A 26,625-nucleotide genomic window follows, 5' to 3' on the forward strand; every position below is an offset into this window, starting at 1 on the left:
CTTACAGCTGAAACAGTGATTACAATTGAGTCAAATTACAGTTTATAAATGACAAAAGAATTTAGAAAGGTAAACCACTTATTTTGTTCAAACTGTCTTGGATGTTTAGGCAAGCAACTGCTTTTTATACTGGCACTGTGTTCCACTTGACTAGGACAGAGACACATACACACACTGGTTGGTGTAAGCACAATGCATATACTCGGTTTGCCACCAGAAAAGCTTGCGGCTGGCTGATGCTCAATTATGCTGTGCTGTGACAGCCAGAATTGAGAAATGTCACATGCTGAAGCAGGAACACAAACACAGGGAAGACAACAGCCAGATATGCATGATCCATTTACAGTCAAACAAACCAAGAAATACACACAAAACAAACATGTACTCCCCCGCACACACACACAAGCAAACAATTAGGCACACCCCCTCCCCCCAAACACACACACTAGAGCGACAGGTAAATCAAAACAGTGAGGTGTTAGTTAGTAATTAATGGTCTTCTCCTGGACTGTCAACAGCATTAGGAGATTGGAGACTGCAGTGTGTGCGTGCGTTGTTCTCTCCGGTCATGCTGAACGCTCCCAGGCGAGGCCAGTGGCAGCAGCACTGACATCAGAGAGCTGAGCACAAGCCAGAGATATCCACCACCACCACGACGACAGCTCAGCAAACTGCTCTAAGGTGCAATGACAGGGCATGGGTGCCCACTCCTATATACCATCTGCTTATCCCCTAGACACCCACAAAGCAGAATCTATCAAGACTCACTTTCTTCCCGCTCTGTCATGCTCCAACACCATTCTTTTTTGTTTGTTTAACTAGTCAAGTCAGTTAAGGACAAATTCTTATTTACAACACTGGGCCAATTGTGCTCTGCCCTAGAGGACTACCAATCAGGGCTGGATGTGGATTCGAACCAGGTTGTCGCACAGTTTCATGTACTGAGATGCAGTAGCTTAGACCGCTGAGCCACTCGGGAGCCACCTTGGTTTCTTACCTCCATGTGCTACCCCCTTCCTCCATCAATCCCTACCTCTGCAGATTCCATTCACCAATACAACACTTTCACAGCTCCCTCCCTCCCTCCCTTCCCTCCTTCCCTCCCTCCCTCCCTCCCTCCCTCCCTCCCCGTGGCTCACTAGGTGATCTCCAGGACTGACTACCAATGGCTATCCCAGAGTGCCATTGTGCGGGCAGTTTCATTTCCTTCTGCCTTACTCAGTCCCCCCCCTCAGTCCCTGTCGAACGCTCTCCTAACACACAAATAGACACATCAGCAACAGCCAAATAACTACACACACTACTGTTTCAAGATTCTAAGGGACACACACACTGCTTAAAGGGGCTAGGTATCCATACACAACTCGGCATTCGTATGCCACTCCACAGAGATTAAGAGGGACCCACTCCAGTAAGGTTAGCAATACGTTACGAAATTTACTTTTATTTTAATATCCTGCATGCAACTTGAATGTGCTGTGTGTGTGTGTGCGCGTGTGCGTGTGTCTAGAGCACGTACTCTATGGGGTGGAAAGACTTCATCTCCTCTTAGGTTGACAGGCCACTGCTCTTTGCATATCTGTGGTAAAACTCACTTGTGTGGATAACTGGAAATCAATAGGTGGGAGCATGTATTTGCACATGCAACTCACACACACACACACACACACACACACAGAGACAGACACACACAGCCGTACAAAAACATGTATCTGCGCCCTCACTTGTCCTCTATAATTTCTGCAGTGCCTGGGGACGCAGGGGTAACTATAGGTCATCACTGAGATAGTGATCTTACTGGGGCCAGGGCACATAAACACATGCACAGTGACACACACACACAGACTGGGAGTGCTACACACACCCACTCACACAAACCCAGAGATCCAGAGCAGTGGACCCCCTCTCTCCACCCCAGTGGCTCCCTGTAGAGGGAGATGAAGACTCATCTATTAGCTCACAGCACAATCCCACTACCGGCAGATTAGCCGCGATAGCATCACTGGCCCAGCAGCACAAACAAAAGCTCCCCTCTCTCTGCATGACTCACATACAGTTGAGGTCGGAAGTTTACATACACCAAGTTGACTGCCTTTAAACAACTTGGAAAAATTCAGAAAATGTTGTCATGGCTTTAGAAGCTTCTGATAGGCTAATTGACATAATTTGAGTCAATTTGGAGGTGTACCTGTGGATGTATTTCAAGGCCTCCCTTCAAACTCAGTGCCTCTTTGCTTGACATCATGGGAAAATCAAAAGAAAATCAGCCAAGACCTCAGAAAAGAAATTGTAGACCTCCACAAGTCTGGTTCATCCTTGGGAGCAATTTCCAAACGCCTAAAGGTCATCTGTACAAACAGTAGTACGCATGTATAAACACCGTGGGACCACATAGCCATCATACCGCTCAGGAAGGAGACGTGTTCTGTCTCCTAGAGATTAATGTACTTTGGTGCAGAAAGTGCAAATCAATCCCAGAACAACAGCAAAGGACCTTGTGAAGATCTATATCCACAGTAAAACGAGTCCTATATCGACAACTTGAAAGGCCGCTCAGCAAGGAAAAAGCCACTGTTTCTTGTGGGGATGCTTCACTGCAGGAGGGACTGGTGCACTTCACAAAATAGATGGCATCATGAGGATGGAAAATGATGTGGATATATTGAAGCAACATCTCAAGACATCAGTCGTACAGTTAAAGCTTGGTTGCAAATGGGTCTTCCAAATGTACAATTACCCCAAGCATACTTCCATAGTTGTGGCAAAATGGCTTAAAGACAACAAAGTCAAGGTATTGGAGTGGCCACAAAGCCCTGACCTCAATCCTATAGAAAATCTGTGGGCAGAACTGAAAAAGTGTGCGCGAGCAAGGAGGCCTACAAACCTGACTCAGTTACACCAGCTCTGTCAGGAGGAATGGGCCAAAATTCACCCAACTTATTGTGGGAAGCTTGTGGTAGTCTACCCGAAATGTTTGACCCAAGTTAATCAATTATAAAGGCAATGCTACCAAATACTAATTGAGTGTATGTATGTAAACTTCTGACCCACTGGGAATGTGATATAAGAAATGAAAGCTGAAATAAATCCCTCTACTATTATTCTGACATTTCACATTCTTAAACTAAAGTGGTGACCTAAAACAGGGTATTTTTGGTTGGATTAAATGTCAGGAATTGTGAAAAACTGAGTTGAAATGTATTTGGCTAAGGTGTATGTAAACTTCCGACTTCAACTGAACACTCGGGCACACATGTACGCTCACACACACACACACACACAAATGTAAATACACACATGCTTGCAGACAAGATCCATTCAATCTGTAAATCAGTGAATGTGTTAATGGTGTGTAGAAGTTAGCGGTGGTAGAAATCAATCTCATCGAAGACAATTATCTACACAGACACCATTATTTACTTCACAGTAGGGCTCTTTAGAATGCATTTACTCAGTTTGGCACTGCTCACATTATTAAAACGTTCACAAGACCTTGAAGCTTGGGCCTTCCCCAACATGGGTTGTATACCAGGTCATATTCTGGATCCAAACTGGTTCTTAGTTGTAGAGATGAACAAATCTGCTCAATTAGGTTGTATTTATACATCTCCCATTGGCACCGATGCATGTTTAGCGCAAAAGTCTGAGTTGCATAAATCAAGTTAGGATGTAGCCCTCTGATCATACAGTACATGGCCAAAAGTATGTGGACATTATTTCAGCCACACCCGATGCTGACAGGTGTATAAAATCCAGCACACAGCCATGCAATCTCCATAAACAAACACTGGCATTAGAATGGCCAGTACTGAAGAGCTCAGTGACTTTAAACGTGGCACCGTAATAGGATGTTATTGTGAAGTGGAAATGTCTAGGAGCAACAACGGCTAAGCTGCAAAGTGGTAGGCCACACAAGCTCACAGAACGGGGCCGACAAGTGCTGAAGGGTGTAGAATATAAAAATCGTCTGTCTTTGGTTGCAGCACTCACTACCGAGTTTCAAACTGCCTTTGCAAGCAACGACAACACAATAACTGTTAGTTGGGAGCTTCATGAGCTCACCATGCACAATGCCAAGCGTCGGCTGGAGTGGTGTAAAGCTCGTCGCCATTGGACTCTGGAGCAGTGGAAACGCATTGTCTGGAGTGATGAATCACACTTCACCATCTGGAAGTCCAGTCCGATGTCCGAATCTGGGTTTGGCGGATGCCAGGAGAACGCTACCTGCCCCAATGCATAGTGCCAACTGTAAAGTTTGGTGGATGAGGAATAATGGTCTGGGGATGTTTTACATGGTTCGGGCCTAGGCCCCTTAGTTCTATTGAAGGTAAAAATCTTGATGCAACAGCATACAATGACATTCAACGATTCTGTGCTTCCAATTTTGTGGTAACAGTTTGGGAAAGGCCCTTACCTGTTTCAGCATGAAAATGGCCCTGTGCACAAAGTGAGGTCCATACAGAAATGGTTTGTGGAGATCGATGTGGAAGAACTTGACTGGCCTGCATAGAGCCCTGACTTCAAATCCATCGAACACCTTTGGGATGATTTGGAACGCCGACTGCGAGCCAGGCCTAATCACCCAACATCAGTGCCCGACCTCGCTAATGCTCTTGTGGCTTAGTAAAAGCAAGTCCCTGCAGCAATGTTCCAGCATCTAGTAGAAAGCCTTCCCAGAAGAGTGGAGGCTGTTATAGCAGCAAAGGGGGGCCCAACTCCATATTAATGCCCATGATTTTGGAATGAGATGTTCAACAAGCTGGTGTCCACATGCCTTTGGCCATGTAGTGTATATATTACACTATACTTGTGTGTACTGGTCTGTCTGCTGATACTAAGGCTATATGTTATTGTGTGGTGGTATATCTAGCTGAACAACACATTTAGCCAACAAAGGGGTGATAGATTGATGACATCTGGAGGAGAGCAGTACAGCTAATGACGAATGACGGTGTGGGATCCAGGAAACAGATAATGTCAGCGTGTGGACTGTTTTGCATGCCATTTTGCTGATGCCGTAAGATGTGAGAGCAGCATCGTGAGTCAATACTCAGGGACACCAGCCATAGAGGAGCAATTTGACACATTGAGAACACGAGAGTAAGCAAAATTCCCAGATAAAAATACACATTTAACACATCTCGAACACGTGCACACAAATACAGCGGTACGTACACACACAGCTTGGTTTTCACCCTAACACTAATATCATGTTCCACCTTGTGGATGAGATTTGGATATCCATCACATTTGATTTACACAGAAACGGTGTCAAACTTCACAGAATGAATGGCCAAAGCGGCGTGTACAGTATAACCAATCGTTTCAGCAGCACTCATAATCACAGCCTGCTTAGCGTAGGTAGGCCCATCTGTGCATCTCAGCGCTCAGGGGGACGTATATATCAGACATCTCAAAATGAGAGTGCCGATCTAGGATCCATGTAATCGCATTCATTGGGATCTACAAGACAAAACCGATCGTAAATAAGCACTCTTACTCTCAGATGCTTGATACATTGGGCCCCAGGTGCTACAGTACAGTAGGAGAGTCTGAACTGTTCCCAATCCATTACAGGTAAACTGGTCCCTTCAGCAGCAGGGAGACGGAGCATCCACCAACGCCACGGTGATGCCTCACCCGGCTTAACACGGCACACTTCATCACGGCATACATTTCTGGTCTCACCACTTCTCATCTTACAGGACACTTGCACCACCAAACAAATGGACCTCTCAAGCGGCGCAATGCACACTGTCAGTGACAAGAGGGGAGTATCGCTTGTCTTTCTCGAAAAGTGTTTCCTTGTAAAGTGTTGCGTAATCAGCAGGGCGGTAGAACTAGGGCGAAGTTAGGTAAGCTAGGTAGACCCGCCTATAAAAGATAAGGAAATTCTAGACTCTGGAGGAAGATTCTAGAAGAGTGTATAAATAAGAATAATAAGCATCCTCTATCCACCAACATATTGCAGACTGTGATGCACACAGAAGCAGCAGCCAATGGGGATCCTAATAAATACAAAATATATTAAAGAAGTGTTATGATGTCTGCTAAAATATATTGAAATGACAGTAAAAATATGCTACTGTAAATGCATGATGCCAAACAATTTTTTTAAAAAGGTTGAAAAAACCATTATCCTCAAAAAATGTTTGATTCAATTTTTGTATTTTTAAACATAATGACAATCATTCAGCATTCAATTCCAACGTGTGGAACTGTAGTCCTCCCAATAGAATTCTCCATTGAACTATGACTATTATTTCTGCTAAAAGACCAGGCAGACAGGCAGAGGTCATGCGTGTCCAGAAGCCGACAAAAGAAACCATTCATGTCTTATAAGTGGTGCCAGGTGCCGAGCTCAGAAATGGCTATAGGAAAGCATAGGTATTCACTCTGCTGTCCATGTTCACTCAAATAGCAAAGAAGTAGGTTGTGATTGGCCCTTTGCATGAGGGAGATGTGTGGTACTGTAGCACTTGAAGCAGATGCTGTACTTTCTGTACAGTTTTATGAGTAGTCATTCTGTTAATCCTTCCTTCCCACAAGTGTGAGAGAGAGAGAGAGAGAGAGAGAGAGACACACAGACAAAGAAAGAATGAGCAAGAGAGGAGAGCGAGAGATAACAAGAAAGAATAAATCTAATATGCATGTAGTCTGGTGAGCGTTAATGACAGCGTGGAGAATAGCACACACTATCAGCCCTACTAGTCTTCATAGTAACCCCAGGAGGTGCAGTAGGAGAGTGAAAATGTAGAGAGAATAGGAGGAAGAGTGTGAGAAATAGAGATAGAGTTCCATCTCCCAAAAAAGGCAGGGAAATGAGGTCTGAATTCCAGGGTGAGGTGGTGCCTCTGTGTAGCTGTATCTTTGTCCTCTTATGATTAAGTCAGACCGGGCATCATACCCCTCAGGGGAGAGGGACAAAGGAGAATGGGTGGGTGGGTGGCCGTGAGTGCGCACACACACACACACAATCCCAGTATCACCCAGGTAATTCCATTCCAGGACTGCCAGTGAAGTCCAAGGCCTACTGAGAGTCTAACCATTTCTACTTGGGCTTTATGTTGCGTGACTGTTTCAAATGAAACTGCCCTATCATCTGAGAAACTCTATTAAATGTGGCTCTGACCACCACCACCTCTTAGGGTGTGTCCAAACTTGCACCCTATTCCCTATCTAGTGCACCACTTTAGAGCAGAGCCCTGTGTGTCCTTATCAAAAGTAGTACACTATAATGGGATTAGGGTGCCATTTGAGAACCAGCCTCGAGGGCGCTCTAGCTGGCTACATCCTCCCCTTGGCAGTCTGGCTGTATGTTGATATTGTTCTTATTGACTCCAGAGTGGCGCTGCAGAGCATTTCTTTTGTCCATTTGTTGCGCCGATTTCCGCCCGGAGTCCAGAAATGATGTCTCATTCCCCATGTTGCTTACCACTGCCATGTGGATAAGGAGCAGGAAGCTTAAAATACATATTTCCTAAAAGCCACAGAAATGATGGACCGCTGTCTAAACGCTAGTGCTGATCTAGGATCAGGTTCCCTCTCATTGTGATTTAAAGGGCAAAACTGATTATTGATCAGCACTCCGACACCTACTGAGACCCAGATGGTTACAGTGGTCTATCCATATCACGTTGTTGGTGAACTGCCCCTCACAAGTACCAATTGGATTGATCCTGTTATTCTGTCCAAATTAAGTTAGAACTGCCAGTCTTGGATATTCGACGGATCCTCCATTTTGGCTTTGTGTGTGTTTGCTGTGATTGCTCAGTTGCTAAGCTGGCCCAGGTCCCTGTGGGGTTCTTTATACCAGTGCGTCAATTCAACAGCCATCAACAAGGGGTTTATGTACAGGAGAGGGATGTGAGCATGCACGGCATCCAAGACCCTTCGAAAGGCTTGCATCGCTCTCTCCCTTCCTCCATCATTTGAAAGTCAAATCATTTCAAACCTACTTTGGTGGTTTGCGCATACACTTTCTTGGCAGGAGCATAAATATAAAAGTATCAGACAAATGAATATCAACTGGATACAGAAATAATTCATTGGACAGGATTCCAATCTCTTCTCTCTACCTTCTAGTTCTTACCTCCAGAGAATAGTCCTCAGATGAACGTGTACACAGTGTCTGAGCATTGGAGGGCTTACCAACATTAAAATATACTTATTTTCATAAAAAATATTATTTTGATTAATTTATTCCTACTATTTCATTCTTCCACAAGATATAGTCCCGACACAAATTTAGGGTTGCTACCTAAGCCGGCTAGTCGTTCGTTCTATTGGTTCGGTTGCCAGAGATGTCATTTGTTCTAAATGTCCCATTGTCATACTGGCTGGCAATGTTCTTATCCCTTGCTTGCTAGCTAGCCATCAACGGCTAACTTAGTCACGTCAATAACAGCAAAGTAGCTGCATTTGTGTTTGTTTAAGCTGTTTTCTAGTTACATTTATTTGGATACAACCATAGTAATGAGCTAATGATGCACAATTTTGCCTGACATAGAAAATGTGCTTTCTCATCAGGACACTGTTGTTCAGAGGAACTAGCCAACAACACAACTAACACAATCACTTCAAACTGAAGCTGGAAAGGCAGCAAACTAGCTGCACATGAGGATCCATGATTTTGACTAGCTGAGAAAAGCTGCCTGCCTGTCTGATCCCGACACAAAATGTTAGTCTAAACGAAATATGAGATAATATCTAGATGCTTTTATAGTGGAGATCAAGTTTATAAATTGCCTGGCTGGGCTGACAAGACAGTGGATTGCGCAGTCAATAGGAACAGAGTAAACAGGCATTTTAATGTCATAGATTTAGCCGGTGGTAATCAGCATTAGACCCTTCCGTTGTATAAACACATTCTCATGAATTCATTTTTTTTCCCTTGCAAGAATAGCTTGCAGAACTAGCACCTGAGGGAGAGGGGGAAGTCAGGTATATCTACAAAGCTAATCTGTCAGGTGTCCCAGTGGCATGCTATGGCCCAGGTGCACTCTACCAGGAAAAGAGAGAGAGAGAGAGTTAGATCGACACCTGGGGATAAGCTGTTATTCCATCTGGAGCAGCAATATGCCCATAAACAGGACTCTCTCACACACACCACACACACCACACACACACACCACACACACAGCTAAGTAAATACTGGATGAGAAGGAATGAATTGTATTCTCACAGAAGAGGTGCATGCACCATCGTCCATGGTTACGCATCCACGCGTTGTTGGCGGAAAGAGAAACTCGATCCCAGTGGTGCCCCCCGCAACGGGAGCAGGGGAAAATATTTATTCCGGGGAATAACGGAGGAGAGGAAGAAAAATAAGAGATGCATTTCAAAGATAAGGTGAAATTTAAAAAAATAAAATAACGCCCACTTGTTTCCCGACACACCTGGCGAGGCCGCCCCATTGGATTGTAGAAAGACTAACGAGAGAAGTCGAGTAGACACTAAACAGTGAGAGAACGTTGCCCCCGGCTTCACCTGGAAGACGTGGGTGTGATCCCAGAGGCATTGTGGGAAAATAGAGAAAATGTAAAAAGTCAAACTAAATCCTTATCTACGGTATTAATATGTGTAATGAGTCTCAGCAATAACAAACATCATTAACTTCCTCTGTGAAGACAAACAGACTCTGCTTTAGAAACCATTCACGTAGGGAGAATCGAGATATCTCCTCTTTGCGGACCTTAAGAACTGAGACGAGAGTAGCAGGACCATGAAGAGTACGAGAGAGAACCTCAGTGGAATGGCCAGTCGTGTTACACAGCCTTACCCACACGTACAGGGGGATTTTTTTAAAGCCCCTGCACAGTGGCTGAAGGTACTGGACTTCTGAGAAGTTTCTCTGTAGCAGGGCATGGCATGTATCAAGTGTCCTCCCTCCCTCCATCTTCTCTCCCCTCATAAAGCACTGCCCATAAACAAGACGCTTGGCACTGGGCATGAAATTTGAGAATCTGCAAATATGACCAGACTCCATCTCTAGTCTTTCTTCAGCTCTATTTCAGCAGGAAGTGAGGGGACAACAGGCCAAACACAAGAAATCAAACAGACACGAGGATTGTTCCATAACAAGGGGACACCCGGCACTATTATATAGCACCAGGTCTGGGTAGGGTTCATTAGGCACCAAGCAGAAGAAAACAGACTGAAACAGGGATGGACTACCTGGAATTGTCCAATGAGAAACACTAGCTTTCAATTTCTGTTGCAAAACTGTTTTAAATGATCGTCTGTTGAGTGCCCTAATGAACACAACCCAGGTGTTAGGCTCTATGCAATGAGAAACACTTACTTTCCATTGCAAAACGTTTTAAATAATCATATTTTGCATGCCATAATGAACACAAACCAGATGTAGACAGCCTATGTCTCTGTTGGGACATGCCAAAGTGAGGCGGTGGTGGGCTATGTTTACGCCCCATTAGTAATGCTGAGCTGTGATTGGCAGACTGGGGCTGTGTTCCCGGGCAGGTCAATGGCAGGCGGCCCGCGGCACTCGCTGGAGAGCCCATCAATCACAGTTTGGGTTAATTACCCAGCAGGAGACGAGCCAGGAGCTCCTTGTTCTGTTCCCCCACTCTAAGAGAGGGAGGGAGGTAAAGAGGAGGGAAGAGAGATTAGGTTGGGATAGGCAAGAGATAGGGAGACTGAAGAGACATAAAAGGGAAAGAGAGAGGGAGAGAGACCGACAGAGAAAGAGTGCGCACATTAACCCCATACTCATAGCCGAGGCCAAATATCCCTTCGAGAGAGTTACTTATCCGGAAGACATAGAGAAAGCATTTTCACATCAACCTGAAACCAAGAGAGTTGAAAACAATATTCTACCCAGTGATTATCAACCAATACAAAGAACATGAATCCTAACAGAAAAACTGATTCCCTTAATGATTGGGAGAGAAGCCACATTGTGCTATGTTGGCAGGCCAACATGTGGCTTCCTGCCACAAGCTAAGGGACAGTGACCGGAACAATAGATATAAATAAATGTATGCCGTTATTTCTGTTTTGTTATTGCTCTCATTACTGTGAAGTTAATTAGAATAATTGTTATTTGTAGTACAGCAGGATTATATTTTATCCCTGTTGCCATTGATTTAAAATGCTCCTGTGTAAATTACTGCGTTATCATGCCACTAAAGCTAATTTAATTGAAACAGTCAAGAAGGGGAGAGCGCAAGAGACAACAGGAGAAAGCGATACATGTTTTGAATGTATGTATCTATCTACAATTGTGAATGTGTGCAATACCTGCGTGTGTGTGTGTGTGTGCATGCATGTGCATTTTATAGATCATGCACGTGCAACACGACACTTCCCTTCTCTCCTCTCGCCTCTTCATTATGATGGGTGTGTGTAGTGAGGCTGTCTGGGTGTGGGTGACTGAGTAAGGGGGAAATCAATGCAGAATCTTGCACCAGCTCTTTAGTGTCTGCTAGCCCAACACTGCCATCATTAGCATTAGTCCCATCCTCCATCTCCCTGATTGACCGTCCAATAACAAAGCGTTTTATTTGCTTACGCCACACTTCTACTGGATAAGGTCTGGCATCAGCTCTAAAAGGCGGGATGGTATGGTTTCTCTTTGCCTGTCGATATACACTTCCCAATGATCTTACAGTACTGTAGCCTATAAGCTCTCTGCCATTGTCTCAATCTATCTGACCTGGCAGGTTGTCAGTGTCTGAGGTTGTCAGTCTCTTTGGCTTTCCATCTGTCAATTGGTTTTACCAATCCGATGTCGATACGGTTGCGTTTGGTTTGGGACCGATCTATTTTACAACCTGCAGGACTTCAGTGTGCCGCTTTTTTCTCGTCAAGATAGACTTGTTTTTGAAAAGAACCAATGCTTGTTTTATGCTTGTCTGTCTCCAGTGTCTGTCCACACTCCCTGTCTTTCCACCTCTCTGGGAAAGTTATATTTTTTTGTAGAGCTTTAGGCGTGTTCATTGCCAGTGTCCAAAAAACTTTCAAAACTTTTGAAAAATAGTGTACAATAACCTTTAGCTTGTATATTTTTTATAATCCAAATGGAAAGAGGGCACATGCCCCATCAGGGTCAATGTGCATGACGCCTCTGCTCTGACAATGGTCCAGTGTGGCTCCTCCAATCACAGTTATAAAGTTATTAATACTATCTAACTGGGTCATCCCTACACAGTCCCATTGTGAAGCTTCACTGCCATCCTTACCGCCATCAATGCTTCATTTAATCATGCCCGCCAGTGCCATGCCCCGGCCTACAACACAGTGGACCCCAAGAGTGGGACAAGAGAGATGTAGGCCTAAAGGCTTTGGATTGATGGCCGGTGTGTGTGTGTGTGTGTGTGCCCAAGTCTGTCAGTTAGTCCATCCCATCTTCCTCTGTGCCCCTTTCAGGGGGACCAGACCCTATAATAAGGAGCCTGGGGCATAACCCTGCCGCCTCTGCGGTGTCCATTAGACTGCCTGACTATAAGACAAAGCCAGACACAAGAACCCCTGTTGAGGACAGAAGAAACCACGGGAACACGTTAGAACGTAACATGCCTCTTCCAATCACGTCAGTCTGTCCTAATACAATTCTGTCCCGGCAGGATTCAATTACTTCTGATTAATTTTGGCACAGCCAGACTCCATTCTGCCGAATGCAATTTGACTAGATGCAATGGGATTCACTTCAATTGAATGAATCTAAACTTAATATCTCTTCTATCCCTCACTCTTAGCCTCCCTCTTGCTTTTTTTTACGCCTGCTTTCCCGTTCCCATTTCTCACACACACACACACACACACACACACACACCTTGTTACTGAACTCACATGCAGTATATCACATACAGTTGAAGTCGGAAGTTTACATACACCTTAGCCAAATACATTTAAACTCAGTTTGACATTTAATCCTAGTAAAAATTCCCTGTCTTTGGTCAGTTATGATCACCACTTTATTTTAAGAATGTGAAATGTCAGAATAATAGTAGAGAGAATGATTTATACAGCTTTTATTGCTTTCACCACATTCCCAGTGGGTCAGAAGATTACATACACTCAATTAGTATTTGGTAGCATTTCCTTAAATTGTTTAATTTGGGTCAAACGTTTCGGGCAGCCTTCCACAATAAGTTGCGTGAATGTTGTCCCATTCCTCCTGACAGAGCATGTGTAACTGAGTCAGGTTTGTAGGCCTCCTTGCTCGCACACGCTTTTTCAGTTCTGCCCAGAAAAATGTTATAGGCTTGAGGTCAGGGCTTAAATTTTTTATTTACCTTTATTTAACTTGGCAAGTCAGTTAAGAACAAAACCTTATTTTCAATGACGGCCTAGGAACAGTGGTGGCAGAATGACAGATTTCGACCTTGTCAGCTCTGGGATTTGATCTTGCAATCTTTCAGTTACTAGTACAACACTCTAACCACTAGGCTACCCTACCACCCAGCTTTGTGATGTCCACTCCAATACCTTGACTTTGTTGTTATTAAGCCATTATGACACAACTTTGGAAGTATGCTTAGGGTCATTGTCCATTTGGAAGACCCATTTGCGACCAAGCTTTATCTTCCTGACTGATGTCTTGAGACGTTGCGTTAATATATCCACATAATTTTCCTACCTCATCATGCCATCTATTTTGTGATATCCACCAGTCCCTCCTGCAGCAAAGCAACCCCACATGATGCTTCCACCACCGTGCTTCACAGTTGGGAGGGCGTTCTTCAGCTTGCAAGCATCCCCCTTTCTCCTCCAAACATAATGATGGTCATTATGGCCAAACAGTTCTATTTTTTGCTTCAGAACATTTCTCCAGAAAGTACGATCTTTGTCCCCATGTGAAGTTGCAAACCGTAGTCTGGCTTTTTTATGGCGGTTTTGGAGCAGTGGCTTCTACCTTGCTGAACGGCCTTTCAGGTTATGCTGATATAGGACTCGTTTTACTGTGCCTATTGATACTTTTGTACCCGTTTCCTCCAGCATCTTCACAAGGTCCTTTGCTGTTTTTCTGGGATTGATTTGCACTTTTTGCACCAAAGCACGTTCATCTCTTGGAGACAGAATGCGTCTCCTTCCTGAGCGGTATGACGGCTGCGTGGTCCCATGGTGTTTATACTTGCGTACTATTGTTTGTACAGATGAACGTGGTACCTTCAGGCATTTGGAAATTCCTCCCAAGGATTAACCAGACTTGTGGAGGTCTACAATTTATTTTCTGAGGTCTTGGCTAATTTCTTTTGATTTTCCCATGATGTCAAGCAAAGAGACACTGGGTTTGAAGGTATGCCTTGAAATTATCCACAGGTAAACCTCAAATTGGCTCAATAAAATTATGTCAATTAGCCTATCAGAAGCTTCTAAAGCCATGACAACATTTTCTGGAATTTTCCAAGGTGTTTAAAGGCACAGTCAACTTAGTGTATGTAAACGTCTGACCCACTGGAATTGTGATACAGTGAAATAATCTTTTTGTAAACAATTGTTGGAAAAATTACTTGTGTCATGCACAAAGTAGATGTCCTAACTGACTTGCCAAAACTACAGTTTGTCAAACAAGAAATCTGTGGAGTGGTTGAAAAACAAGTTTTAGTGACTCCAACCTAAGTGTATGTAAACTGTATGTATAAGCAGGGGGAAGAAAGCTGGAGAGAAAGAGTTTCACCTGTAACTCATAAAAGCAAACAATCTGCAACATCCCAATGCAATGCAATGTTCAAACACACAGCGAATATACACTACATGACCAAATGTATGTGGACACCTACACGTCAAACATCTCATTCCAAAATCATGAGTATTAATATGGATTTGGTCACCCCCTTTGCTGCTATGCCAGCCTTCACTCGTCTGGGAAGGCTTTCCACTCGACGTTGGAACATTGCTGCGGGGACTTGTTTCCATTTAGCCACAAGCACATTAGTGAGGTTGGGCCATCACTGATGTTGGGCAATTAGGCCTGGCTCTCAATCGGCGTTCCAACTCATCCCAAAGGTGTTCAATGGGGTTGAAGTCAGGGCTCTGTGCAAGCCAGTCAAGTTCTTCCACACCAATCTCAACAAACCATTCCTGTATGGACCTCGCTTTCTGCACAGGGCCATTGTCATGCTGAAACAGGAAAGGGCCTTCCCCAAACTGTTACCACAAGGCTGGCATCACAGAGTCCTCTAGAATGTTATTGTATTCTGAATTTACTTTTTCGAAAGGTGACATCCAATGGACAGTGCCACGTTCAAAGTCACTGAGCTCTTCAGCACGGGCCATTCTACTGACAATGTTTTCCTATGGAGATTACATGGCGGTGTGCTCGATTTAATACACCTGTCAGCAACGGGTGTTGCTGAAATAGCCGAATCCCCTAATTTGAAGGGGTGTCCACATACTTTGGTATATAGAGTGTATATGTTAGATCTGTGTGTCAATGTATTGAACCCCGGTAGAATGACTCAATCGTTGCATAGCATGTGGCTCAAAGAGACAGATTCACTAATCATTAACATAAGTACAACGTTTGAAGCTGTCCATTATCAATGTCGAATCCAACAAATTGATTCTCAAACATTTCTGGCAGCTCTATGTTCTCCCTTTATGCTACATTGACACTTACTCCCTACAGGTGCAAACTGCACTATAGTGCCAATACCTTATAGATCTTCCACATGTGTACCCACACACACTGTGTCTCAAGAGTGCCGATGAACTGCGTGCAGTCTTTTTTTTCCTTCTCATCTATGCAAATTCCGCCCCCGTTTCTAAAACATTACGGGATTGACTGCTAAAGGGCACGTGAAAAATCAAAAAGGAGCTAAGAAAGGGTGAAATAAATAGCATATCCCATAACATTGAGATTGGCCTTTGTACGGTTTTGGAAGCCCTGCTGACTCCAGTCGTTCTTTAAATTGATTTTTCATATGCGATTCCCCTCCGGGGGCCATTCCATTTTCATATGCGCGTCTGTATATGTTCCCCCCCTTCCCACTCTATTAATCAAATAATGCAATCAATTCCTGTGCGCGCCAAGCGAAGACACGGGCCATTCCTTATGTGAACAGCTTTTGCACGTCTTTAATGGGACTTTCTGAGTGGTGTTACATAATGTAAAAGGATTGTGTGTGCTCAACTATTCCCGGAGAATGTTAGCCTAATACGTTCATGCAGAAATTAATATGGTGTGATTTTTGCTATGAAAGCATTGGAAAAGGTGTTGGTTCAGCTTGAGGCTCTGACGACGAGACTGTGTGTGTGTGTGTGTGTGTGTGTGTGTGTGTGTGTGTGTGTTTACAAAACATTAGGAACATCTTCCTAACATTGGGTTGCACCCCCTTTTGCCCTCAGAACAGCCTTAATTCGTCGGGCATGGACTCTATAAGGTGTCAAAAGCGTTCCACAGGGATGCTGGCCCATGTTGACTCCAATGCTTCCCACAGTTGTGTCAAGTTGGCTGGATGTCCTTTGGGTGGTGGACCATTCCTAATACACACGAGAAACTGTTGAGCACTAAAACACAAGCAACGTTGCAGTTCTTGATACAAACCGGTTCACCTATATGTGCATGTAATATAACACACACACACACAACCGAGAGGACAGCACACACACAGATACAGGAGCATGTATATACACTGAGTGTACAAAACATTAGGAACACCAAGACAGACTGACCAGGTGAATCCAGGTGAAAGCTATGATGCATTGTTGATGTCACTTGCTAAATCCACTTCAATCAGTGTAGATGAAGATATACATACATACCTACGTCTGTGCACGCATGTCTCAACAGTGCAAAGAGTGCACAGGGGCATAAATCTTTTAAATCCTCTGCCGCTGACATGTCTCCTATTGAATCAAAGAAATATCTTAATTATGCCACTTAACATCTCACTGGATGGTCTCTGGGCGAGCACGGAGGAGCATATAATTCATTTCACTGAGCACCGGAAAAACTCAAAATACATAAACCTTCAAGGATGCATAACCGATGACCTGCCGAGAGGAAGCCTCGCTGGGATTTCTAATGCTAATGTTGCTCTAACAGAGAGAACACTCTGCCCGGGCAAAAAAAAAAAAAAAAAACATCTGTCAAATGGCATAGCGAACAAATAGCTAACTTAATTCCTGAAAAGGTTGTAAGAGCAGAAAGTGCATCGTAAGGTGGGTTGGATAGAACTAGAGGGAACAGGGGGGATCTCTGTTGAGACATAGTAACAATGTGAGGTTTTGTCAATGTCAGAGGTGCCAGGGAACGGGAGTTTTATTTGTCAACTGTAAAATGTGTTTAAAGCACACATTTCAGAGTCAGAAGAAAGTCAACTGATACAGTGGGGCAAAAAAAATTTTTGTCAGCCACCAATTGTGCAAGTTCTCCCACTTAAAAAGATGAGAGGCCTGTAATTTTCATCATAGGTACACTTCAACTATGACAGACAAAACGAGAAAAAAAAATCCAGAAAATCACATTGTAGGATTCTTTAGGAATTTATTTGCAAATTATGGTGGAAATAAGTATTTGGTCAATAACAAAAGTTTCTCTCAATACTTTGTTATATACCCTTTGTTGGCAATGAAGTCTGTACAGCAGGGATCATCAACTAGATTCAGTTCGGTTCGGAACAGAATTACAAATCATTTGTAGACTGCAAATTGACCGCAATAAACCCAAACAGATACTATTGAATTAAAACATAATTTTGAACCTTGCTTACAATTGTATGCGATCAGGTGTCAATTATACGTTGGAATACTTGGGAACAGATTTCCAAAATTCAAAATAATTTGAAGCTGATGTCTTGGTGTTTTTACAATGTCCAACTAAGATTTTTTTTGTATTTCCATGTCTTCTGATGTTGTGGCAATTGCAAATCCGCTCTAAAGAATAGACGTGGCCTCAGACATTTATTTTTTGGGGGGGGTCCAGGGTTCGTTGACGGATGATGTATCTTTAGCTGCTACTCATGCAATTTAGTCAGGGGGCCACCACAGATTATCTTTGGGGCCACCCTGGATTTAGCCTCAAATCCAATATGGCGTCCATAATCCAACATGGCTAGCATAATACCAATCATGCCCGTAAAGAATAATTTACACAAAAACATTTTTATTCCAAATCAAATAAGGCCAACAATTACACTCAGACACCATTACCTGACTGAAACTAAGTGTGCAAGGTTGATTCAAAGTATTTGAGGTGACAGGACATGAGTGTGTCCTAACAAGGTGAGGACACAAAGTAGAGGTCGACCGATTATGATTTTTTTAACGCCGATACCGATTATTGAAGGACCAAAAAAAGCTGATTCCGATTTTAAAAATGTTTTTAAAAAATACAATTTTTACATGTATATATTTGTTATAATGACAATTACAACAATACTGAATTAACACTTTTATTTTAACTTAATATAATACTTATATAAAATCTATTTAGTCTAAAATAAATAATGAAACATGTTCAATTTGGTTTAAATAATGCAAAAACAGTGTTGGAGAAGAAAGTAAAAGTGCAATATGTGCCATGTAAAAAAGCTAACGAACATATTCCCAGTTCTTCAATATTCCCAGTTAAGAAGTTTTAGGTTGTAGTTATTCTAGGAATTATGACGCGTCAACTATTTCTCTCTAAACGATTTGTATTTCATAAACCTTTGACTATTGGATGTTTTTATAGGCACTATATTATTGCCAGCCTAATCTCTGGAGTTGGTAGGCTTGAAGTCACAAACAGTGCTGTGCTTCAAGCATTGCTAAGAGCTGCTGGCAAACGCAGTAAAGTGCTGTTTGAATTCATGCTTACGAGCCTGCTGCTGCCTACCACCGCTCAGTCAGACTGCTCTATCAAATCATAAACTTAATTATAATATAATAATCAGAAATACGACCCTTTGGTCATTAATATGGTCAAATCCGGAAACTCTCATTTCAAAGACAAAACGTTTATTCTTTCAGTGAAATACGGAACCGTTCCATATTTTATCGAACGGGTAGCAACCCTAAGTCTAAATATTGCTGTTACATTGCACAACCTTCAATGTTGTCATAATTATGTAACATTCTGGCAAATTAGTTCACAGTTAACATGAATTTCTTTTAACAAAATATGCAGGTTTAAAAAAATATACTTCTGTGTATTGATTTTAAGAAAGGCATTGATGTTTATGGTTAGGTACATTTTTCACGAATGCGCTTTTGTTAAATCGTCACCAGTTTGGCGAAGTTGAAGTGATTCGATGAGAAATTAACAGGCACCGCATTGATTATATGTAAAACATGACAAGCTAGTTAACCTAGTAATATCATCAACCATGTGTAGTTATGGTTTGTCTAGTGTCTAGTGATTATGTGAAGGTAGATTTTTTTTATGAGATAAGTTTAATGCTAGCTAGCAACTTAACTTGGCTCCTTGCAGCCACAAGGTCCTTATGACACTGGACTCATGTAACAGTAACAGGTGGTCAGCCTGCCACGCAGTTTCCTCGTGGATTGCAATTTAATCGGCCATAATCAGCATCCAAAAAGTCTGATTACCGAGTTGTTATGAAAACTTGAAATCGGCCATGACGATTAATCGGTCGACCTCTCATACAAAGCAGCCAATAGTAGTTGTAGTTATGGGGCCTGACCAGGTTGCACAGCTAACTGCTCTTTCTGGTCAAACTGCAGCGACAAGGGCAGTATCCTTCCTGTATGACTGGCAGGGTATTCAGGGCTGGGTGGTGATCAGTTTCCATTTTTACAACAGTTGGGTACAGGCACTCAGCAGATGCAGCTTGCATGCCAACAAGACCCTTTGACTAACTGGAATGTTATCTCAGCCTGAATAATGCTGGGGACTCTCCAGTAGTGGAATGGTTGGTTGTCTGGTTGTGAAGGAGAGTCTGTGAAGGGGCTGTCACAAACAGACCTGCCCTTAGATCTTTCCAACTCCTGGCAAAAAGTATTGCAGGTCACGTCCTACATATTCCTTTAGAAGTCGGGTAGGATGAATATTTGGTTGATATTTACTGTGGATAGTTGGCTGTGATTACGGTCTGGACCCAACAGGAGATGAGGAGAGTGACAGAACCTGTGAGGGTGACTTCAGGTTAATTAGAGTGTAGGTCATAGACTACGACTATGAAGCATTGGTTATGAGCGACATAGCCCAGCTCCACACACATACATTCGAAGATGATCCATCGGCATTGATGGAAAGTAAAGGGGTTGCAGAGGAGGTGGAACTGATAAAGTCAATCCCCAACCACTATGCACAATTGCAGTCAATCGCCAGTCAACGTACACAATCAGGTACAGCATTTTTGTTTAAGTTTGACCATCCTAAAGGGACCTCTAGTTTGCCATAGATGGCATTATGTCCTTATGGGGATGACCGAACAGTTTCAGACCAATGCTCATTCTTCACATGCAAATCCAGTTCAGGTGTCACATGGGCTGGCGAGCCGCAGGTGGTAGCAAAAATAGGTGCATATGAGGGCAATGCACGGCAGCACTTTCCAGATGGCATTTCGGCTGTTGAACGGCATACTGACTGTATGTGGCAGTCCAGTTCCATGGTGTCTGTCTTTATTAACTGCCAGAGGGGGAACTGATGGTGGAGTGGGCCTATCGAGGACAGTTCTGGGAGATTCAGGGTGGCATTGACATTGGAACGGTGTGTTGGTTCAATGTGGTGAAAACCTGCCTTATGAGCTTGCCACCCTATGTGATTGCATCCTCCCCATACACGATGGTTACACACATTGAAATGCTAGTTGGCTTCAGCTATTCAAACACGAGGCATGGCAGTGCCATGCATAGTCCTAGTTAAACCAAGAGCCGTATGAAACCATTTTTAATTAAGACAGAATAACACAATACAAAATAAACTAGGGCAATTTACATCCAGGCAACAGTGTCTGAGTGTAATTATGTTGGCCATATTGAGTTCAGGAAAAAAACTATTTAAACAAAAACATGGGAGCTATATTGGATTTTGGACACCATATTGGATTTGAGGCTAAATCCAGGGTGGCCCCAAAGATAATCTGTGGTGGCCCCCTGACTAAATTGCACGAGTAGAGGTTAAAGATGCATAACCTGTCAAGGAACCTTGGACCCCCCCAAAAAATGTAATTGATGTCTGAGCCCACTTGTTTTCTTTAGAGCTGATTACAATAGCCACAACATCAAAACACATGGAACTGTAGGTCTATGTATTTTTGCCAGGCAGGACCATGCAGCACTGAAAGGGAGCACATTTGACGTGGAAAGTTGTCCAGTAATCAGCTACCAAAAAGTAAACCTCACCATCATCATATTCATAGTTAATATTTCTGCCTATTGTATCTATGTTTACAGGTCTATGTTTCCTATATGCATTAAGATATGCTGATGTTTTTTGTTTGTGTGTGTAGGGCGTACAACTGACTACTTGTATCGCACATTTTGTAGAATATCAGAGCTTGCAATATTGGATTACATGAGTTTGTGGCCAATCCCCCCTCCAGCCAGGCATTATTCTGCACATTTTGAGTTTAGGGGGAGTGTCACAATATCTATAAATATAACCACTTTTGCAAGTAAAATATTTTTTTTCACAACCATACATTTCATATATGGGAGACATTAGAGATATGAAAAAAAACATAGCCTGTGGTAGCCATCTCAAAAACAAATGCCCTTCTTTTCGGATTGGCCACTAGCCTAATTTTACAATCATATATTGCCTGTCCTCTGACTGAATATTAATTTGCAGCGCTCTACCCCCACCTGCCGTTCCAGTAAGAAAACGAATGTGGCCAAACGTAATGCTTGACTGCCCGCAATTGAATGCTAACTTCAGAGGTACCTTTGGACACTAAAAAGCCAAGCATGATAATGTAACCGGGTTTAATATGTGTCCCTTGATGTGCCAGTGACATGCAATCACTCTCATGGGTGAGCAATCCTTCTCGCCATTCATATATGTCCACGCGCCCAATTCTGGGATGACATTTTCACCCCAAACTAACCCATCTACAGTTTTAGTCTATACCTACTCAGTTCTTGTTAAATCATCGATACTCGTCACTGTGAAGAATAAAATTCTGCGCCAAGTCTCCTTCACCCATTCGAAAGCTTAGGATATAAATGAATGCATTTTAAATGCTAAACACTTGAGGGTAATGATGCCTTTGAATTGTTCCACAAAAGCTTAGTTATTTATCAATCAAAGAATAAACAGTTTGAATTGAAATAACTGTCCCGGAGGTTGTTGTGTTATGATGTGCTGTGTGTTAACAAAATATAGCCAAATAATCAGCGCATTGCCAACTGCATGCCACGGACGCCTTCTGTTATCCCTAGACAATCACCCATATCATACCACTGCTTTTTGCGATTTGTTATTCTCCTTGAACAAAAAAACGAAACAAAGCACATCCTATTGATGTCGTTCCACAGCCACATGCATATATCCACAAATCTTTCTCTCCTATTGATTAATATATATAAATATATATATATATATATATATATATATATATATTATTATTATTATTTACCAGATATAGCTACTCTACCAATTGATGGATGTCACATTCAATGTCTGAATAAAAATACCAGAACAGTTCAGTGAAGTCAAAGGGGTCTTGATAATCCCCTTCTCAAAAAGCAAGCGTTCCAATCTTTGGAAGACGTGCTGAAACTACAAAACACCAGCGGTCAAACAATCCGCCCCTCTCTCTCTCTTGCTCGCTCTCTGCGGTCCTTCTCCCACATCTCCCTAATATAACTGTCCCCGCAGATAGGGATATGGACAAGTGTGGGCGGAAACAGCAACTTATCCACGAAGTCCACACCGCCAAGAAACAATTTCTCCCTACCTTGACTGCCGCAGACAAGAAACCATAGGAGTTGGAGAATCATTTTGAGCAGGTCTGGCTGACGGACTGCTTCCAGCCTTCGCTGTTAGTGGAGGTTTTGAGTAGCTCTTATTATAGCAGGGACCGTGACACTCCGTTCGCCCTCCTTCTTGTGGTCCGCTGGCGTTCTCTCGCTCCCTCTATGACGCGCGCGCTCGCTCGCTCGCTCCCTAGCTCGCGCTTACTTTTTACTCCTTCGTTGCCTGACTCAACTGTCCGCATTTATACAGCACCACTCACTATACCCCTCGAGAAAAAAAAGGAAGTAACTTTCGGTTAAAGGTCCAGATGACTCCAATAATGGTTTCACTGTGGTTGATAAAAAATATATATTGTTTCAATTATTGTTCAATCATTTGTTAGGGAGCTATGTTTTAAAAGTCAAACTAACGGATGATGGATGATGGACTGTGCAACTTGCAGTGTCACATGTTATTGAATAAATCCGTGTGACATGAACCGTTTCATTTTTTGACGGGTTGTGGAGAGCACTGTCCCGACTGCAGCTCTCTTCTCCCTATCCTCTCTCTCTCTCGCTGTCTATCAGGCACGCGCGCACACACACGAGAACAGCGAATGGCTGGCTGTATGTTTGTACGAATGATATGCACATTCAGTTTGAAAAAAAGCTTTTCCTTTTTTTATGCATTTTGTTTCTTGGCACACACCTAGTAACTCACTTGCTGTATCTCATTCCAAAATAATGAGCATTAATATAGAGTTGGTCCCCCTTTGCTGTTATAACAGCCTCCACTCTTTTTAGAAGGCTTTCCTAGATGTTGGAACATGTTGGAACATTGCTGCAGGCACATTCAGCCACAAGAGCCTTAGTGAAGTCGGGCACTGTTGTTGGGTGATTAGGCCTGGCTCGCAATCGGCGTCCAATTCATCACAAAGGTGTTGAATGGGGTTGAGGTCAGGGCTCTGCACAGGCCAGTCAAGCTCTTCCACACCAATCTTAACAAACCATTTCTGTATGGACCTCATTTTGTGCATGGGGCATTGTCATGCTGAAACAGGAAAGGGCCTTCCCCAAACTGTTGCCACAAAGTTGGAAGCACAGAATAATCTAAAATGTCATTGTATGCTGTAGCGTTAAGGTTTCCCTTCTTTCGAACTAAGGGACCTAGCCCGAACCATGAAAAACAGCCCCAGACCATTATTCCTCTTCCATAATCTTCACAGTTGCCACTACATTTGACAAATTAATTGTGTATGTGGTTATGATTGACATTGGAGTCTGAAATTCATAGGATAGTGACCCCACATGTCTCATGCCCCCTCCTACACTCTCTCTCCCACACACACAGGTAGTCACGATCAATTCATTTATGTATTCTACACCAGTCTATTGTAGTTCTTTCATCTGGCAGTGCATGCTAACAACCCAAGACACATCCAACGGTAATATGAACACAAATGTAGCTGAGGAAAGGTGTGAAAGTGACATCATGTAAGTCAGCAGATTCCTCAGCATATTTAGGCGGCATCAAGATGCTCTTTGAGATGTGTGACAATAACAATACCAAAGCATTTGACACACTTCGCCATTCTCCTCAGAACAAGTGGTTGAGGTTTCTGCTTCAAAAATGAGAGGCATATGCGACTTAACTGCTGCCACTGCCACTGTCATGGTGTCTAAGGCTAAATCACTCTTTAAAAGGTTGGTAATTGTGTTGCTCCTTTTGCCCACTGAGCTCTTAAAGTTCAAAGCCATTCAGCCCAGAAGAATATAAAACATATCTCTGCCCTCTAACAATAGAAGGTAGAAAAGAGACACAAAAACGCAGGCATTCAGCTTCTTGTCTCAAAGGAATAGCCGTGACGTCCATTAACTCCATTGACATTTATGCACCAGGATCGCACTGTGAAAACATTTTATTGTCTTTGTACCGTGGGAAAGAGGCCATGTTTATGTTTATGTTGTCTCTCTAAATGCCTGGGTTGGAACATGCTTTCAAGGAAATGTAGCAGAAGTTGAGCAGGAATAGAAACATTGTCATGCTAGCTTTATGTTGTGCCTGTGCCATTTTCTTTTAGAAGTACTTTATCATACTGTAATAGAATATGGAGAACTGGGGCCTGTCTGGTGGTGGGGGTGGTGAGGCGGGGTGGTTATATAAAAACGGGCTCCTCTAACACCTTGTGCCACTATCAGGGACATGGGTGTGACTGAAGAGCATCCATTTCAGCACCATAGACAGCTCCACTCACTACAGTATGGCTGGTCTATGGCACTGCAGTAGCACCGCTCATTCAACATCACACCCTTGCAGCATCACTAGTCAAAACACCTAAGCCATTCTGGTTTATGTCTAATCAATCCAGTAGCTTAAGAGAACAACCCGATGGTCCCAACACACTGCCAGAGCAAAGTCATTCAAATGGCACACACTGGCACAAACATGTTGTGTAGGCCAAAGGCTGCATATGCAAAAAGTAGATCTGATCACTACTCTTCATGCAAGCAGATGGCTTAGTGATGATTGGATCAAATATATCCATAAGTTAAGCTGTGCAATGACATTATCACCCTTGTTTGAGTCTATGCGATGACGACAGAGGGGATGTCAATCAGACAGTACTCATGTGCCCTACAAAACACCCAGAATGTGGCCAAGAAAACCACCCAGAACAGAGTTCGCTGGAGATGCACAGTTGAGGCCCTTTGCTCCACTGGGAGCTGAAGGGAACAAGCCAAATCAAGTCTAAAATTCAGTATTCCTGACACATCCTCAAAGATATAATCCACCAGGACTTCAAGCTTTAGGAAAATAAATCTCTCCTATATTTACCTGACTTCTAGTTCTTTAAGCCCACACTACCGTTGGGATGCCCCTCCTGTTTGTTTCCAATTAGATGCCGCTCAATGTGTGTGTCCTAAATGGCACCATTTTCCCTATTTAGTGCACTACTTTCAGCCAGGGCCCTATGGTCTCTGGTCAAAAGTAGTGCACTATAAAGGGTGCCATTTGGGAAACCTGACAATGTGTTCTGGTGACCAAACACACACGCTGGGTTGTTTCCCCTCATGGGGATCTGCCTTGGAAGAAGTCGAAGCAGTGCCTTGATGTTTTCTAGAGAGACTGGAAGCCGATAGTATGGTAACCAGATCTCCACAGTCACAATCATCACAAGGGATCTGTTTACTGGCTCATCAACAGTGTCCCCCCAGAAACTCGGTTGTTGCCCCGGCAACCCATTTTGTGATAGTCTGTAATCAATAGCATTGTGTGTACGTCAGAGAGTGTGTTTGTGCGTGTGTGTGTGTGCGCACATGTGTGGTACTCCCTTCCTTTCTACACTTTCTTGTTCACTAGCTCCATCTCTTTATTCCCCTGGCCAGCGGTTATTGACTGGAATTTGTTTGGCTACAGTGTGTGTGTGTGTGTGTTTGTGTGTGTGTCTGCGCGTGTTTGTGTGTGTGTGTGTGTGTGTGTGTGTGTAAATGGAGGCTTGTGTAGGGTGAAACTGTGTGTTACACATGTGTGTGTGCATATTTGTGTTTGTGTGTGTTCATTTGCATGCATGTGTGTGTGGTGCCAGAAAATGTACGACACACTGGTATAACACCCTGTCGCAAATCGTGAATAACAAAATAACATTTGGTGATGATGATATACTGTATAGTGGCACCGGTCAACTGCACAAGCGATACATGAAGACTGCTGTTACAATGTCCGCCCGCAGTCAGAGACCAGCTCCTCTGTGGTAACACATCACAACAGCTGTTCCCTATTGCTCTCTGTGTCATGTGGCCCACTTCAGCAGT

The 26,625-nt window shown here is 43.2% G+C and overlaps 1 protein-coding gene across 1 annotated transcript in view; it reads right to left on the reverse strand.

The window, feature by feature from the left end:
- LOC110527591 (neural cell adhesion molecule 2) overlaps positions 1 to 23,046 on the reverse strand; it is a 413,004-nt gene extending 389,958 nt beyond the window's left edge. The window contains exon 1 of the mRNA XM_036983098.1: positions 22,815 to 23,046. Within this exon, the coding sequence (XP_036838993.1) occupies positions 22,815 to 22,857 (43 nt within the window). The 5' untranslated portion in view covers positions 22,858 to 23,046. The remainder of the gene's footprint in view (positions 1 to 22,814) is intronic.
- Between the last annotated feature and the right edge of the window lie 3,579 nt (positions 23,047 to 26,625).

The sequence above is a fragment of the Oncorhynchus mykiss genome, chromosome 7, assembly GCF_013265735.2.
Source record: "Oncorhynchus mykiss isolate Arlee chromosome 7, USDA_OmykA_1.1, whole genome shotgun sequence".
Taxonomy (NCBI): Eukaryota; Metazoa; Chordata; class Actinopteri; order Salmoniformes; family Salmonidae; genus Oncorhynchus; species Oncorhynchus mykiss.